Here is an 18,918-nt window from a genome sequence, read left to right as displayed (position 1 = left end):
CATAACATGTCCAAACACTTTTTACTAACACTATTTTACTCATTGAAACAAAATTATTTTTGTGAAATGTTTTTTATATTTGTTTTTTTCCTGACAGATATCACTGTATTTCAGTGATATCTGTCAGGTAATAGGCACATTTTATGTATTCCAGAATGATCTGATAATATGTACAGTAACTTTTGATTTGGCAAAAAGACAAAGATTCAATGTAATACAGTTAGAATATTCAGCTGTTACATTTAATGAAATCCCTTGATCTGACACTGAGGTAATTCCGGGTATGTCTGGTACTGTACTGTATCATGGGTTGTAATCCCTCGGATAGGACCCCTTGCAGAATCTCTCCTTTTATTGTTTGTGTCCTGAATACGAAGCAGTTTTATTGCTATTTAAACTGGCTTGTTGGTGAAAAATATCTTCCTGCTTTGTCTTGGAAGCCCAGTGCAGTGAAATATAAATTCTAGTGTAATGCTTCAATTCTGTCCAAAGCCTAATGTTATTCATAAGCTGCCGGTCTTTGAAATGCAGTCCAGTTACATGCGCTACATGGACGGCTTATACGGTTTTGCACTGTCTCCGTGTTTACAACAGCGTCTCCCGCTGAAAGTGTTTACACGCGCTCCTCCCGCGACCATGGACGGCGGAGAATAGGGTGGCGGACTCCGCAAGATGGGCCCCCCTGGGAGTTGTGGGCCCCTGGGCTTCAGCCCGTGTAAACTACAATTTTAATGTAACTAAATCCATGCAAAGGGTGGCTACTTTGATCAAGCTGAAATATAAGATGGTTTTGATTTGTGTAGCATTTTTGGGTCATAAATGTTGATTGGAAAGTATAAATTAAAAATTTACTCTGGTCCTAGTATGATGTCTTTTGAATTTATTATTCAACAATACATAAGACAAATCTAGTCTGCATGATTTAGACAATGTTTTATTTATGTCTGTATGGTGTTTTGTAGAGAGTGTTGTCGGTTCTTTGGGGACGATGGACTGACGGCAAAGGTGTTCTTCACTAAAGTGGCTCCCTTCGGGCTGCTGTGGATCCTGACAAACTACCTGTACCTGCAGGCGCTGAGGAAGATCAACACAACCGATGTATCTGCCCTCTTCTGCTGCAATAAAGCCTTTGTTTTTCTCCTCTCCTGGATTGTGCTGCGGGATCGCTTCATGGGCGTCAGGGTAAGTGCACGGACCATTGGATAGATGGATGAAATTCAAGACATCGATTTGTCATGCACTTTTCATAATGCTTGATCGACTGACTCAGAGTGATAAATGGATCAAGACAGAAATACACACACACACACACACACACACACACAGTCAATGCACATTTTGGGAAGTCAAGGTATTTAGATGTACCTGCAGCAGTGGAAGTTATTTTGGTTGCCATCTAAAGAACATGATGAGAGATGGTCTTAAGACTGTGAGCATGAACTTTCTCTGTGTTGGGTGAGTCAGAGGGAGTTTAGTTCACGATGCAGTTTACATATGTACGGTGCTGCTCATTTTTGCTGCTTTGTTACATAAGCCTGCAACAGTATGAATGAATGTAACAGATTTTGCAGTCATTTGTAAGTCTACTATTTAAATGTGCTGTAAGCAATGGTCGCTGTTCTAGAACTTCCATGAGAATTAGCCATTGAATTAGACACACTCCCTCTTTCTAAAGACATGTAGACACAAGTATAGACTTGGAGAACATTATAATCAGAGATGGAGCAGGAAAGCATCTCAATTTCACAAGTATGAAGAATAGGTTGCACTTTATATTAGGTGACTTTAACTACTATGTACTTAAGTATTTGATACAATGTACTTATTATGTTCAGTACATACAGTACATGTTGTTGCATTGTAGTTACACTGTTAACCCTACCCCTAACACAACCTTTACCCTAAAACATCTAACCCTAACTCTACTCCTAAACCTACCTGTAGTTAATAATAGTAGTTAAAGACACCTAAAATAAAGTGTGACCGAAAAATAAATATGAAATTTTATGTCAGCAAACCCAAACAGTTATATTGACCATGTACAGGTTCTAGGACGCTAGTTGTCAAAAGCAACAGTAGCAAAATGGTGTTCTCACGTGACAAACGGACAACTCTCAAATTGACACTCTCAGTTTCCTTTTGCCCATATATGGGCTGCACTGTGAATGATTGACAGGCAGAAAGTGCTTCAGAATATTCTGATTGGCTACAAAGAATCTGACCAGCTGTTTACAGAGCCTAGGGCTGTTAAAGAGACAAGTGTGATATTAAATGACATTTATTTCAGTGATATATTACAGGTAATGAGGTGTGTTGTTTCATTAAAAAATCACTTACAGCCCCTTTTATCATGTGGTTGAATTTCAAAGGACATGTCCAAGTCACATTATGTTCCAAATTTACAAGAACATAAATATGAAATACCATTCATTGAAGCCTATTTTTAGGCCCATATTTGGAGTGTGACATTTTTGTTACAATTAATAATTGGAGAAAAAAAAAATCACTGTAAAATCATGTTTTTTTATTGAAACTAAAAGCAGAACAACATATACTACCATGATGTATAAATAATTTACAATTTATATAATCTTAATCTTACAAAATAATATTCTTTATTTAATTAGCAGTATAGTAGTGAGAATAAAATATTTTGCATGACGGTAATGAAAATTGGGGTTTTGTGCCTAATTGTAAATATAATCATAATAATAAAGTTACACTGAGCCCATTTACATGCATGTACTTACACCGATTATTCTTAATAAGCCAAGTCATGTGTGGTCATGTAAACACATTAAACGCTGTTCCTTTATCGGTGTAAGGTCACAAACAGCGTAAGAATAAACCGATCAACACGGGTAGATTTTTGCCCATTACGCTGATTTCGCGTTGCATGTAAACACCTTAACCAGCATTCTTACCGGCTTATCCAATGTGAGCATGTGTTGTGCGCATGCCTCTTCACGGTTTGATGTCAAAAGCGGAGAATAACATAACTATTTCAAATATCATGTAAACGATTTCTTTCTTTGTCTGATTTTTAAAATCTGATTTAAGCTGATTTTTGAGAGTAGTCAACGTATTGGTTTGCATGTAAACGGGTTCAGTGTCTGTGGTTCAAAGAATAGGCTTCATTTGCTTTATGAATAATAGTTCTTAATTATATATATATATATATATATATATATATATATATATATAAAAGCAGTTTGCTATTATATATATATATATATATATATATTATTTTATTTATTTTTTGGTTCTGTAAAACATAGAGCACTTTGATTTGTTTTTCCCCGTAACAGAGTTGAATTATTAAGCTTAAAGGGATAGTTCACCCAAAAAGGAAATTTCTCTCATCATTTACTCATGTCATCCCAGATCCAATTTTTTTCTTCTGCAGAACACAAACAAAGATTTTTAGAGGAACATCTCAGCTCTGTAGGTCCTCACAATGCAAGTGAATGGTGGCCAGGCCTTTGCAGCTCCAAAAAGGAGATAAAGTCAGCATAAAAGTAATCCACAAGACTCCAGTGGTTTAAAGGATGTCTTCTGAAGCGATCCAGTTGGTTTTGGGTGAGAACAGACCAAAACATAACTCCTTTTCACTGTATCATATTATTATATTATCATTATTATACATTTACAACATCACTTCTATAAAATCAGCCTGTTGCAGGTCAACATTACTGCACAATTGCCTTGCAAAATGTACATACTGCCAGTCAGACTGTTGCTGCTACCACCTCTACATCATATTCATACTTTGTACATACAGTATACATTTCTTCTTTCTCCTATTTTATTGTGTATTTTATTGTGTTGTAAATTGTGTTTTTTAATTGTGGTTTTTACTTCTATTTCTACTCCTCTCTCTCTCACTCTCTCTCTCTCTCTCTATAAATATATATATATATATATATATATATATAATTGTATCATAAACTGTGGGGAGAAAAGTCGTACCAAGAATTTCACTACATGTCGTACTGTGTAAGGTTATGTATGTGACCAATAAAATTTGAAACTTGAAACTTGTATCTTGCCATTGCAGCCTCAAGGCACGATCATGATTTCAAGTTTGACTACATTTCCTAGTGCTTGACGCATGCGCAGAGCACTAGATGGCGCTATAGGAATCGTAATCGAGCTTGAAATAAAATCGCCAAGGAAACCGCTGTCAATATATACAGTGAAAAAGGAGTTATATTTTGGTCTGTTCTAAACCAAAACCAACTGGATCACTTCATTAGACATTGATTTAACCACTGGAGTCTTGTGGATTACTTTTATGCTGACTTGGTCTGCTTTTTGGAGCTTCAAAAGCCTGATCACCATTCACTTGCATTTTGAGGACTTACAGAGCAGAGATATTCTTCTAAAAATCTTTGTTTGTGTTCTGCAGAAGAAAGAAAGTCATACTCATCTGGGATGGCATGAAATGTCAGTAAATAATGAGAGAATTTTCAATTTTGGGTAAACTATCCCTTTAATGAGGCCAATATACATTTAAAAATAATAAAAAATACTGAAAAAGGTTAGGGTTAGGAACCATTTGGTCAGAAATTATGATTTCACTCCCTCCAATACAGTATGATATCAGGAAGATCAAATCATTATTATAAGTGAAAATGCATAACAGCATAACAGGGTTGAACAGAAAAGGAAGCATGAGGACAGATACTGCGTTTTAGAAAAAAGTAGAAAATGGGCCACCTTTCTGCTGTTTGAATCAACACATTGTATAATGACAATGTGTTGTTTGTATATTTTTTTTTCCTGTAATAGAGTTGAACTATTGAGCTTGACGAGGCCAATATAAGTGCAAACATAATGAAATACTGATAAAACTTTTTAGCAAAAAGTGGAAAACCCTACTGTGCCAACTCTCTGCTGTTTGAATGAACACATTGACTTTTATTTTGTTCTTTTACTAGATTGTTGCAGCAATTCTGGCCATAGCTGGAATAGTGATGCTGACCTACGCTGATGGGTTTCACAGTCATTCGGTTATAGGCATCACATTTGTAGTGGCCTCTGCGTCCGCCTCGGCGCTGTACAAGGTAACCTCATTTCAAATAGTTATGACCCTTTTCTTATTGCTGTCCATTGTGTGTATTTTAGCATTATGTACTTAATCTTCTTCAGTTCCGTCATGTCATTTGGTTCTGTCTACAGTTCTTTGTAACTGAAACTGTGTTCGTCAATAGCCTCCTTACATTGAATAACATGTCATGGGAGTGCAGTGCTCTGCCTTGTTTTCTGTAATTAAAATGACCCCTGCTAATCTATTAGCCTTGATTGATTTACGATGTGCTTTCAACTCTTGGAGGCCATCTGAAAAGGACAAATCAATAAGGAAACTGGACAGAAAGATCAGTTTTAGCTTTTTATTGGCTACCATTTCTAGCAGGCTACTCTATTCCTTCACCTAAGATGATGAATTTTCTTTTTTACTGTATAATTATCTTGTCTTGATTTTTCTTTTCCCCCTCAGGTGCTCTTCAAGCTTGTGTTGGGCAGTGCCAAGTTTGGAGAGGCCGCTCTGTTTCTGACAATTGTCGGAGGTGCAAACTTTGTCTTATTGAGCTTTGTGCCAGTTATACTGTACTTCACACATGCTGAATACTTCACATCTATAGGGGATCTGCCTTGGGCCTACATTTGTGGAGTAGCTGGACTTTTACTAGGTAATTGCAGACAGACCGAAAATAAAGGATTATATTGTGACACATTTATTATTGCTGGCTCAAGAGATCTAAACACAAATGTACTGACTTCACTGTTTATCTGTTTTTCCTCTATAGCATTTAATATTCTGGTGAACTTTGGAATTGCCATTACATACCCAACGCTGATTTCACTTGGCATTGTGCTGAGCATCCCGGTCAATGCAAGTGAGTTGATTTCCATCAGAGTAAACTTTGCTGCTTGTATCTATGGAAATTGTTAATAGAAAAACAATATTTTGTGCCACTTATTGTTTTAAAGGGATAGTTCAGCCAAAAAAAAAAAAAAGTGATGACAAAAATTTACCCTCATGTTGTTTGATACATACGGAGGCCCCTTAGAGGACAGGGAGGGAATTTATATTCTGAAATAGTTTTGCACTCCCTCACAAAAAGTTTTGTCTTCCCTTGCAATAGTTTGCATTCCCAATCATTTTGGGTTACCTCACAATACCTTTATTCATCCCTTGTGGTTTTACTACAGTAACGTAATTGAACTATGGTAAAATCATAGTAACCACACCATTTACCATGGTTTAACTTTAGTAACTTTTGTTCAACTATAGTATTTGTAGTAAAACCATAATCACAAAATTTACGATGGTTTTACTAGAGTAACCATATTTATGATATTTGTAAAACCATAGTTTTAGAAAGATTTTGGAAGATTATGATTTTTATAACCATAGTTTTTGTTTTCCTGTATTATTACTATGGTTTTACCACAGATATCATATTTAAAATGTGCTTACTGTAGTAAAACCATGGTACATTTGTGGTTATGGTTTTACTGCAAATTCCACAGTTGAACTGTAGTTTCTGTTGTAAAATTGATATTCTAAGCCTTAAAAAGTCTTGGAAATTAATAAAATCTAAAAAAAAAAAAAAAAAGAGTGATAGAAAAGGCCAGGAAATGTATATGATGTATATAAACATTTCAAGTTTTGCTAAAATATTTCATTGACTAGAAACTCTTTGTGAGTGCTCTTTAAAATAATTTCTAAAAACCCTTATCCAAACATCACAAATTATGGGCAAAAGCATGGAAATTCATTGGTCAAAATGTATGGGAACCCTGTGCATGTTGTTCTTTCTTCTATAAAACGCAAAATTGGATATTTAGCATAATATCTAGACTTTTCTACAAAATGAAAGTGGATGGTGACTTACACTGACAAGTTCCATAAAAGTAGTCCATAGGACTTATGCACTATTTTTGAAGACTTCTGAAACATGCAATAACTTCAATGTTCACTGAAAATTTGTTGATGAAATATTGATGAAAACTTTTCCTTTAAGTGTAACCTTCACCCAGACCATTTGAAGTGGTGGATATAATTTGGCTCTAAATGTATGTTTTGTGTGGGTTGCAGTGGTAGACCTGTATACTTGTGATATCCACTTCAACACAGTGCGACTCATCGCTGTGTTCATCATCTGTCTGGGATTCCTGATGCTGCTGTTACCAGAGGACTGGGATCAGTGTCTGATCGAGCTCGGCACCAAACTCAGAAAGCGTGAACAGCCTGTAGAGCCGACCGAAACTGGAACCAGCTCAGGACTAAACTGGACCCGACGGACAAGGACCTCCATGTCCACGTTTTCACACTGACACACTCTCACATTCTCCCATTCATGTAATTGAAGGAAGTTTGAAATATGTCAGGAACAGAATTCGTTCCACGATGTTTTCAGTCAGCAAGACTCTGTGGCCATACACATTATAAGAGCACATTCCCAAAAGCAAACCGTTTTTGGCGGATTCTGCCTACTGTTAGTGGATGTGAACAACAACTTTGTTCCATTATAAGTTGATTGATTTCTTGACTAATATTACAGATAACATTACAGATTCCTTGCAGATCTGGAGATGGTTTCACTTTCTTCAAAGAACATATTTGTTACTTTACTGCTCTTAAAGAGATAGTTCACCCAAAAATTTAAATTCTGTCATTATTTACTCGCACTCATGTTGTTCCAAATCTGTATGATTTTCTTACTTCTGTAGAACATCAAAGGAGAAGTTCAGCAGAATGTCTGAGCTGCTAACTTTCACACAATCAAAATGGACGAGGACCAGTGACTGTAAAACTTCAAAATGGACAAAAAAGCACCATAAAAGTTGTCCATATGACTTGTGGGCTGTATTGCAAGTCTTCTTAAGTCATACGATAGCTTTGTGTGAGAATCAGAACAAAGTTAAGTCATTATTTACTGATAATATTCCCCTACTGTGGGATTTTAACTGCTGCGACAGGCTCATTGAATCAGTAAGTTGAACTCCAGACTTAAATTTTATCATATGGCTTCAAAATTTTTGAATATAACACAAGAGTCATTTGGACCACTTTTATAATACTTTTTATGGTCATTTTGGAGCTTGGCAGCCCCAGTCCTCATTCAGTTTCATTACATGGAAAAGAGTGGTCAGGATATTCTTCAAAAATGTTTCCTTTTGTTTTCAATGGAAGCTGTCACACAGGTTTGGATTTGACATGAGGGTGAGTAAATGTATGACTCTCACTGACAAGATCCACAACAGGCACCCATTAGAACATGTGCCAAACATTGAAATGGATATTATGAACTGCAACTTGTGCTTCTTTCTCATACAACAAAGTTCTTATGGGTCCGTCTGAGCCCCAGAGGGATTTTGCCTTCCAAACTGTGAATGATGTTTTTGGAACTCATGTTAGTTAACAGCAATGCCCATGGTCTCCTAAAGGGGGCGACAGGAATTCAAGACTGTTTACACTGAGGCGATTTCTCTTGTCTGTCCATGACATTTTTTTCTGAATCACATACTAACCACTGTGAGGACACTTCAAGGTCAAATTGAAAAGGCGTTTTTCAGCAAGTTGCGTTACCGTCGAGGGGGCTATGAGCATCCTGTGAATGTATGACAATTTCTGAAAAGTGCACCTACACTCAAGGGCATAGATTTGGCTTGAACATTGGGGTGGAGGTTGCAGCGTGAAGCATTTACATGTTTCCATTGATCATGGTACTTGCTTGTTTTGATTAATTCCCCCTGGAATTTAAGCCCCTGCCTACACTATATGCTTTGCAAAGGTGGTGACTGGAACTGCAGTGCCACCTTTACAAACACAAAACACACATTCTGCACTTCATAAGACTTAAGTCACTTTTCTCGAACACAAGCTGTCAGAATGAATTTTTATTTTTATTTTTTTATTTCTAAATCTTATGGACTGTTCCATTTGAAATGGAATTAGATCTACAGCATGCAGAAAATGACAATAAATGCTCACTGACGGTTTCACTGCCTTCGCATTGATTTGTAATAGGATCTCATCAGCACTGTCTCCCATTGTCATTGCTATGATGACAATAAATATAATATTGTATTCCTCTGGAATTATCGCTAGACATTATTGTAAACCTTTGTAAGGAATGATTTTTACACTGAAATGCATTATGATCACATTTGAGGAAAATGACATCAAAACAAATAAACGAAAATGCATTTTAATACATCTGTTTTGTTTGTTTTCAAAAAATCAACTGTACCATGTGGAACTTTACAATTCTCTTCAGTTTATTTGAATTTTGTTTAAATAAAACTGAGTTAAAATTTTACTAGAATTATGTAGAGACATGAAACATAATTTAAGTTAAGCTCTATCAACAGAAAATAATTTGACTCAACTAGAGCCTGACCGATACAGGTACCAATTTTAGATGGGGAAAAAAAAAATCACCGATTACCGATATGGTGGCCGATATACTTAATTTTTGAGCTGGTCTCACTTTCAGGTGAGACCACAAATTGGTGGTATTCTTTTGACTGGATTTGCTAGATCCCTGGCTTATCTTATTTTTGTAGGTATTGCAGACAACTACATCACCTTTGGAGAAGTAGTCCCACACCTTACTGCCCGTTCGCTGTCGCTTTTCAGCCATCTGTAGGTGATAGAGGAAAGAATATATTTATTTAAGATGGGCATTTTTATGATGGGTATTTTTTAAATGTAGAGATAACAGTTCATTTTAACTGATTATATATTTTACATATAAAATATTGATCTGAAAATTAACTAGTAACTATAGCTGTTAAAAAATAAATGCAGTGGGAAAAGTACAATATTTACTTCTGAAATGTAGTGGAGTGGAAGTATAAAGTAATAGAAAATGCCATGGTAATACTCAAGTGAAGTGCAAGTACCTCTAAATTGTACTAAAGTACAGCAATATTTTGCTGTTAATGTATAACGAAACAGTCATAAACAATACGGTGTTACACCACATTCTGCTATACAAGTTCAGGGGAAATGGCGGAAAACCAGACTTTTAAATATTACATTTTGTAAATGCAATTGTTCGGTTGAAGGGGGTACCAAACTGCGAATCCTTAACAAAACAGTTTGGTAAATACATGTTTGTACATTAGCCTCCACTCAGCTGACAAGGTCTGAAAGTAGCTATGTGGTTAGCTAGTTAGCTGTAAGCTCGTTTTCATGGAGAGTCAAAGATGGACGTTGTTTATTTACTTTCCAGCATTGTGTCTCACCAATTAGGTAACAATGTAGCATGAAATCAACACTCAACAGACACAGTCCACCACCGCACCGTTATCTGCTGAACTGCAAAAAGATGCTCTGATGCTTACCTTTCAATTTGCTATGTTACTGACTGCACTGACAAACTATAGCTGGCTAACATAGCAAACAGATGTGATAAACATGAGTGACATGGTTGTCAGGGACAGTGTTAATGTTATATTCGTTTTATTGAAAAGGGAAAATTATGCAGTCATTGTTTATTCTAAACTTTCCAGTATGTATTTCGCAAACTAGTTAACAACTTACCGTGAGGACGCTGCTTAACTCCACACTGTCAGCAGAACCACCGTCAGCTCAGCTCTGTAAACAATGAAGTCGGAGCGCGCTCTGCTGGACAAACTACGTTATAACACCAATTCTAAATCACCCCAAGCATTGTTTTCTGCATTATATGTTCTGAAATAGTTTTTTTTTTTTTTTTTTTTTCATATCTGCACATATCGGAAAACATATACGGCGATACAATCTGTGAAAGGCTAATATCGGCCGATAATATCGTCAGACCAATAAATCGGTTGGGCATTAGACTCAACCCTCAAAATCATACAGTAAGGTACATATAATGTAAGTAAACATAGACCAGCAATAAACATTATGATGTACACTTTCAAAATTAGTTACAAGTCCTAATCATTGTAAATGTTGATACTAGTGTGATGGAATCAATTATACACGGCTCTCAGGAGTCTTCAATTCTGATTGGTCAGTGGCGCCATCTAGCAGTCTGATATTGCTCAGTAACAACCGCCCATCCACGTATAAGACCTCTCAAACAGGTATTGCAAGTCATCGTTCCTGCTTCTCGGATCACTGTTCGATTTCTGCAAGCTAATAAAATAATTTAATTTAAACTCAAATCAATGTTTCATGTGCCTTTATTTATTTAATTTGGCAAGTAGTCTTGTATTAAGTTGCATAATGAGCTGTCAGACAGTCATTAATTTCAAAATAAACACCAACAAAAATGGAGGTGGATTTCAGCTATCCAGTGATTTATTTCTTCTCACATAATTACATAATTTCAATGCAAATCAATATTTAATGTTCATGTATTTATTTATTTGGTTAGTAGCCGTGTAATAAGCCGGATAATGTACAGTCAGCCCTAAAGGCTAATACAAGATCACCCTGTCTGGGTATATTTTGCGATGACATCTGGCTGACTGTACATTATCCCTTACTTATTGACCTTATCTGTGTAAAGTTCTATCCAGGCTTTTAGCTTAAATGTCATGACCACATAAAATTGACATGCACAATCTTACATTGATAATGCTTAATGGAACATTCCACCTGGTTCAACAGAAGTTAAGCTCAATCGACAGTATTTGTGGCATAATGGTGATTACCACAAAATTATTGCGACTAATCCCTCCTATTCTTAAAAAAACTAAAATACAGTGTACAGTTACAGTGGGGAATTTTCAAAAGAAGTTAACAGGGTCCATTATTGGAGGGTTTAAAATGCAGAAATGCAAATCTTACAACACAGAGTAGTTCCTCTGTTAAAACTTGCATATTATTTGAGCTGTAAATTTGTTTAAATAATAATTTTCAAGGCACACTACTAAAGTACTGACATTACAGGTTATGACTTTAAATTTACGCGACAAGTTGACAATTTTATCACACTAAAATAATAAAATATTGAACATGCATATTGTTCACAAACTGTGGCTATATTTTTTAAACAGAGAGTACTTTAACGTTTACAGATTGACCCACTTTACTTCACTTCCATTGTAAGTGCCTTACTGTAACCCAGATTTTGTATTTATTTATTTAAGAAAAAGAGGGACTCTTCGAAATTAACTTTTGTGGTAATCAACATTATGCCACAAATGCTGTTGATTGAGCTTAACTCGTACTGAACCCAGAATATTACTTTAAAGGGATAGTTCACCTTAAAATGAAAATTCTGTCAACATTTACCCACACTCATATCGTTCCGAACCCATATGACCTTACTTCTTCTGTGGAACACTTAATGAGATGCGAAGTAGAATGAAAGAAATCAGTCACCATTCACAGTCACTGCATCTTTTTTTTTTTTTTCCATATAATGAAAGTGAATGGTGACTGAGCCTGTCATTCTGCAACATTTCCATTAGTGTTCCATGGAAGTAAAAAAAAACATACAGGTTTGGAATGACATCAGCAAATGATGAAAGAACTTTAATTTCTGAGTGAACAATTAAATAGTGATCAATATGCAAAATATTATGCAAATTGCAAATGAGTTTTCAGTTACAAAGGACAACATGTGAAATGCTTAGCAGATATCATGCTCTACTCGTACTGTAATCTGTCCATAAAAGAACGTCGCTTGTTTCTTTTTAGTTGCAGCCGAGTAGGGGAGTCTATTCCTCTGATGTTGTCTTGAGGGAACCTGCAGCTGCTCAACCATCTTAGAGCCATTTCCACCACATTTATGACAAACAGGGTGAGAGGAGGTAGCCAAACTACCAGTTGGAAGAACATTACTCAGTTGCTCCCTAAAGTTGTTGGGGAATGTCGATCTGAAAGTTAAGACAGAGGAGTATGTTGACTCCAGAGGCGCCCCATCATTTCTTAAATGCGGTGTGGAACTGTGGATTGTCACATTAGTGGGTTCACTTTCTCCTCCACCTCTACTTGTAGGTCTCTCAACTCCTTCTCGTCCAACAAAGCTCGCCAATCTAGTTAGGATCTTCCATCCCAAACTCTGGAGAGCCCCCTGGAAGCGCTTGCTGAGGAGCGCATACAGCAAAGGGTTGATATCAGAATTGAACAAAACCAGCAAGTAGGAGAAGGTGACCACCGATGGAGGAACGAGGCTCGTGGTGCGAGAAAGGGCAGTTTCGGTGGCCTGCACTAGAGCTACACTAATGTATGGCGTCCAGCATAGAAAGAAAGCAGCGATTACTAGAAATAGCCTAAGGATGCCATGATGCTGAGGTTGGTTTGGATGTTGAGGACTGCTATTATGGAATTGAGCCAGAAAGGAGTTAAGACGTCCACCAGATGTCCTGGAAGAGGTCTCTCCTCCAGATGGTGCATCTGGAGATATTTCTCCAGGAACATCCAACTGAGCATCAGTCACAAACCTACCACTCACATAATACACCAGCCTGGAGGGCATGTAAGTTTCCATGTCCGTGGATGAATTTTGAAGATTCAAGATAGAAGCTGAAGTGGGTTTGATCCTGTTACGCTGGAAATGTTCTTCCAAGCTGTGGATTCTCCTAGCGTGGTGCCGGGCCACACGAACAATCTTCACATAACAGAACAGGATGACCATAGCTGGTAGAAAAAAAGATAGTGTAGACATAAAGACGGTGTAGCTGAGGCTCTTTGCCCAGTTCACAGCGCAGCTGAACATGGGAGCCACAAAGCTTACGTTGCTCCAGCCGAGGAGAGGAGGACAGCTGGTCACCATGGCTTGCAACCAGATCCATAGCACAGCCATACTTGTTCTCCATATTGTGCAGCTGGAACTGTACTTCAGGCAGTCAACGATGGAGAAGTAACGATCCAGTGCGATAGCAGCAAGTGTTAAGACAGATGCAGTGCAGTAGACGGAGGAGGTGTATCCGACATACATGCACAGATGCTGCAAAACCACGAAAAAGTTCAAAATGAGCATAGATATCTAAACTATAACTTGAAAATTTTGGAACTTCAAACATATTAAAGGAACAGTTCACCCAAAAATATTACTTCTGTAATTATTTACTCATTCTTATGTCATTCCAAACCTGTATGACTTCCTACTGTGGATCAAAAAATTTGATATTCAACAATTTGAAGAATTTTCATGCAGGTCTTTCCTGTACGATGACATTTCATTGTGGTCATGGGAAATGAGTTCCAAAAATGTTTAAAAAAAGCACCATAAAATTGGTCCATGTCACTGGATCATTGAGAACATTACCTGTACATGCACACCAATACACTGATAACTACCAGAAATCAGCTTATTAAATAAAAATCAGACAACGTAAGAAAACCACATTTACATGAGATTTGAAATAACCTGATTGTTCTCTGCTTTTGACATTAAATCGTAAACAGTTACAAGCCAGTAAGAACGCCAGCAAAGGGGTTTACATGCAATGTGAAATCGGGGTAAAGGGCAAAAATCTTTGCTTAAACTGTTTAGGATATTACACTGATGAAGGAGAGACGTTTATGCCATTTACATGACCACACACATTGTTGATTTATGAAGCATAATCGGTGTAAGAACAAGCATGTTAATGCTCTCACTGAGTTAATCTTGAGGACCGGATCACTCTGATTTGTGAACAAATCATTCAGTGGTTTGTGAATCAGATCAACCAACTCACTGATAAGAACTGTCTCAAAAGAATGTCTCATTCATGAATCTGATTGACTTGGAGTGCAACTCACTGATTTAATAATCCTGTTAAAAAGGTTCTCGAAGTAACAGCTCACTGGAGAGGAAGATTATCAGTGAACAACAACTGAAATTACAATTATATATATACAGGTGCATCTCAATAAATTAGAATGTCGTGGAAAAGTTCATTTATTTCAGTAATTCAACTCAAATTGTGAAACTCGTGTATTAAATAAATTCAGTGCACACAGACTGAAGTAGTTTAAGTCTTTGGTTCTTTTAATTGTGATGATTTTGGCTCACATTTAACAAAAACCCACCAATTCACTATCTCAACAAATTAGAATATGGTGACATGCCAATCAGCTAATCAACTCAAAACACCTGCAAAGGTTTCTTGAGCCTTCAAAATGGTTTCTCAGTTTGGTTCACTAGGCTACACAGTCATGGGGAAGACTGCTGATCTGACAGTTGTCCAGAAGACAATCATTGACACCCTTCACAAGGAGGGTAAGTCACAAACATTCATTGCCAAAGAAGCTGGCTGTTCACAGAGTGCTGTATCCAAGCATGTTAACAGAAAGTTGAGTGGAAGGAAAAAGTGTGGAAGAAAAAGATGCACAACCAACCGAGAGAACCGCAGCCTTATGATTGTCAAGCAAAATCGATTCAAGAATTTGGGTGAACTTCACAAGGAATGGACTGAGGCTGGGGTCAAGGCATCAAGAGCCACCACACACAGACATGTCAAGGAATTTGGCTACAGTTGTCGTATTCCTCTTGTTAAGCCACTCCTGAACCACAGACAACGTCAAAGGCGTCTTATCTGGGCTAAGGAGAAGAAGAATTGGACTGTTGCCCAGTGTTCCAAAGTCCTCTTTTCAGATGAGAGCAAGTTTTGTATTTCATTTGGAAACCAAGGTCCTAGAGTCTGGAGGAAGGGTGGAGAAGCTCATAGCCCAAGTTGCTTGAAGTCCAGTGTTAAGTTTCCACAGTCTGTGATGATTTGGGGTGCAATGTCATCTGCTGGTGTTGGTCCATTGTGTTTTTTGAAAACCAAAGTCACTGCACCCGTTTACCAAGACATTTTGGAGCACTTCATGCTTCCTTCTGATGACCAGCTTTTTAAAGATGCTGATTTCATTTTCCAGCAGGATTTGGCACCTGCCCACACTGCCAAAAGCACCAAAAGTTGGTTAAATGACCATGGTGTTGGTGTGCTTGACTGGCCAGCAAACTCACCAGACCTGAACTCCATAGAGAATCTATGGGGTATTGTCAAGAGGAAAATGAGAAACAAGAGACCAAAAAATGCAGATGAGCTGAAGGCCACTGTCAAAGAAACCTGGGCTTCCATACCACCTCAGCAGTGCCACAAACTGATCACCTCCATGCCACGCCGAATTGAGGCAGTAATTAAAGCAAAAGGAGCCCCTACCAAGTATTGAGTACATATACAGTAAATGAACATACTTTCCAGAAGGCCAACAATTCACTAAAAATGTTTTTTTTATTGGTCTTATGATGTATTCTAATTTTTTGAGATAGTGAATTGGTGGGTTTTTGTTAAATGTGAGCCAAAATCATCACAATTAAAAGAACCAAAGACTTAAACTACTTCAGTCTGTGTGCATTGAATTTATTTAATACATGAGTTTCACAATTTGAGTTGAATTACTGAAATAAATGAACTTTTCCACGACATTCTAATTTATTGAGATGCACCTGTATATATATATATATATATATGGATTATTAATAAGCCATGTTCACTATGAACTTTTGTAAGGAAAGGAGCTGCGTGAAGAATCTGAATTTTTTATTTTATTTTTTTTCACAGAAAAAACAAAACAAAAACATAATACAGGGTTGGAAGAACATGAGGTAAATAGTGACAGAATTGTATTATTTTTTTTATTTTTTATTTTTTTGGTGAATTAAGGTATAAAATGTTGGGTGTAAAGTGATACTAACATTGCAGCTGATCCATCCGTTGTTTATAATGGAAACAGCCACAAACGGCATGACGCCTATTCCGACTAAGAAATCACAAATGGCCAGATTAATGATGAGGACAGAGGTCACAGTGTGGAAGGTTTTTGTGGCGGCCACAATCACAATGACCAGAACATTTCCTGACAAGAGGGCACAAAACCACAAAAGAGCAGAACACATTTTATATGAATTTAGTAAAAATAAATACCAATTTTAGAAATTAGGTTTGCTTGAAATGTTAGGGTAAAGATGGGAAAGAGTTTTCAATTCTGAAACTTAAGACATGTTTTCGTAACTGTTATTTCAAACCTTCAATAACAATTCTATTTTTCATTATTCTGTTTGAACCTTTAAAATGCTGGTACTGCATAAACATCAAATCACCAGTACTAACATGAAATTGAGTCAGTTTCATAAGATTTGCAACCAGAGATTATTTAGCAGAGACGGGCCACTTCTATTAAAATGAATGGGAGAAATTGGAACACTCAACCAAGGAGCTCTGAGCACCCAATGGTCAACTGATGTAGAAAGGAAGTCCCGCCTTACAGTTAAAAGAGCCAATCACCTCTTAGATACAGACATCACATGTCAATCAACTCTAGAACGCACATGCGCATTAGCTATACAAGCTGGGTAAATTGCATTTTTTAGTGTAATATGAGGTAAAGAATCACAATTTATAATTCCAGTATCATCAAATTTTATTGCTGATTTGAAATATGTTCTTTATTGTAATCTTGACCAACAAGATGGTTCAACAAGGGGGGGGGGGGGGGGCGGATTTTTCCCCTCAATTCCCAATTTGGAATGCCTAATTCCCAGTGCGCTCTAAGTCCTCGTGGTCACGTAGTGATTCGCCTCAGTCTGGGTGGCAGAGGATGAATCTCAGTTGCCTCCGCGTCTGAAACCGTCAACCCGCGCATCTTAACACGTGGCTTGTTGAGCGCGTTGCCACGGAGACATAGCGCGTGTGGAGGCTTCATGCCATCCACCGCGGGAACCACACTCAACTCACCACGCACCCCACCGAGAACGAACCACATTATAGCGACCACGAAGAGGTTACCCCATGTGACTCTACCCTCCCTAGCAACCAGGCCAATTAGGTTGCTTAGGAGACCTGGCTGGAATCACTCAGCACACCCTGGGATTCGAACTAGTGAACTCCAGGGGTGGTAGACAGCGTATTTTACCACTGAGCTACCCAGGCCCGAATAAACATATTTGTTAATTATTATATCACGTAATAATGTTAACTTCTGTTAGAAGTCATTTTGTGTTGGCTACCTGTGACTGAATATAGTTTAAAATGTTTCATTTTCCATTTTACGATTAATACATATTTAAAGGCAAAATTCACCTAAAAGATAAAATCATGTCATAATTTACTCATTCTCATGTTGTTCCAGACCCATATGAATTACTTTCTGTTGTGGAACCCATACTGAGAAGCATATTGGCATAATTTTAATCTTAGTCACCATTCACTGTGCTTGCATTGTTTTTTCTCTCCATACAGTGAAAAAGAATACATGGTGACTGAGCCTAACATTCTGCCTAACATCTCCTTTTGTGTTCCAGGAAGACAGTCAGATGAGGTTTGGAACAGCACAAGGGTGTGTAAATTATGACAGACTTTTTTTTTTTTTTTTTTTTTTTTTTTTAAGTGATCTATAAGTTTGTTTTTGAGTAATTTTATAGCTCACCCATCGCTGCGGCCACACTCATGAGCACCATCAGCGTTTCCAGCATCAGACGTGCCCGAGGCGACAGAAGCGTCGAGTTCCTCACTGCAGTCCGCATCTCCAACTCGGGCTCATGCGAATCAAACCACTGATTCATCGAGGGCTCCATTTAAAACAATAAAAAATGTAATTAAACCTGATATGGAAACGCTCTGTATATCCCAATTCCTTGGTGCATCACATTCAATCTGGCCATTTAAAATATACAAAACAACATTCCTATATTATACCAATGCGAAAGGCCGATTTAAAAATCTATTATATTTTTATATTATTACTAAAACAATAACTTATTTATCCTCACAGCAGACAGTTTTCGTCATGCTCCTCTCTAGCTCTACATACATCTGACCCTGCGTACCTGAGAGTGCAGTGCAGTTTGGTGTCTCCAGGGTCCAGCCATCAGCCATCAGTTTATCCACAGCGATGACAGCATGGAAAAATCAAACACTTGACGATGTGAATTACACCGTAAGACTGAGCGAACAGACTTGATGAATGTCTGGTTCATTTGTAGC

At 37.4% G+C, this 18,918-nt stretch overlaps 2 protein-coding genes across 3 annotated transcripts in view; one reads left to right on the top strand and one right to left on the bottom strand.

Annotated features, from left to right (window-relative positions):
* LOC127414068 (putative thiamine transporter SLC35F3) overlaps nucleotides 1-9,199 on the top strand; it is an 82,429-nt gene extending 73,230 nt beyond the window's left edge. For both annotated transcript variants that reach the window (XM_051651782.1, XM_051651783.1), the window contains 5 exons: nucleotides 963-1,182; nucleotides 4,941-5,066; nucleotides 5,501-5,693; nucleotides 5,811-5,900; nucleotides 7,106-9,199. In XM_051651782.1, the coding sequence (XP_051507742.1) occupies nucleotides 963-1,182; nucleotides 4,941-5,066; nucleotides 5,501-5,693; nucleotides 5,811-5,900; nucleotides 7,106-7,344 (868 nt within the window). In that variant the 3' untranslated portion in view covers nucleotides 7,345-9,199. The remainder of the gene's footprint in view (nucleotides 1-962; nucleotides 1,183-4,940; nucleotides 5,067-5,500; nucleotides 5,694-5,810; nucleotides 5,901-7,105) is intronic.
* A 3,388-nt stretch (nucleotides 9,200-12,587) lies between these two features.
* LOC127413806 (5-hydroxytryptamine receptor 1D) lies at nucleotides 12,588-18,464 on the bottom strand. The gene is made up of 3 exons (XM_051651220.1): nucleotides 18,362-18,464; nucleotides 16,632-16,792; nucleotides 12,588-13,907 (listed from the first exon to the last, which is right to left on the bottom strand). Exons 1-3 carry the CDS (start codon nucleotides 18,456-18,458, stop codon nucleotides 12,588-12,590), a joined length of 1,578 nt encoding a protein of 525 aa, XP_051507180.1. The 5' UTR covers nucleotides 18,459-18,464.
* Between the last annotated feature and the right edge of the window lie 454 nt (nucleotides 18,465-18,918).

The sequence above is a fragment of the Myxocyprinus asiaticus genome, chromosome 23, assembly GCF_019703515.2.
Source record: "Myxocyprinus asiaticus isolate MX2 ecotype Aquarium Trade chromosome 23, UBuf_Myxa_2, whole genome shotgun sequence".
Classification (NCBI taxonomy): Eukaryota; Metazoa; Chordata; class Actinopteri; order Cypriniformes; family Catostomidae; genus Myxocyprinus; species Myxocyprinus asiaticus.
The sequence above is the reverse complement of the archived record's forward strand: the minus strand, read 5'-3'. Positions and strand labels throughout refer to the sequence as shown.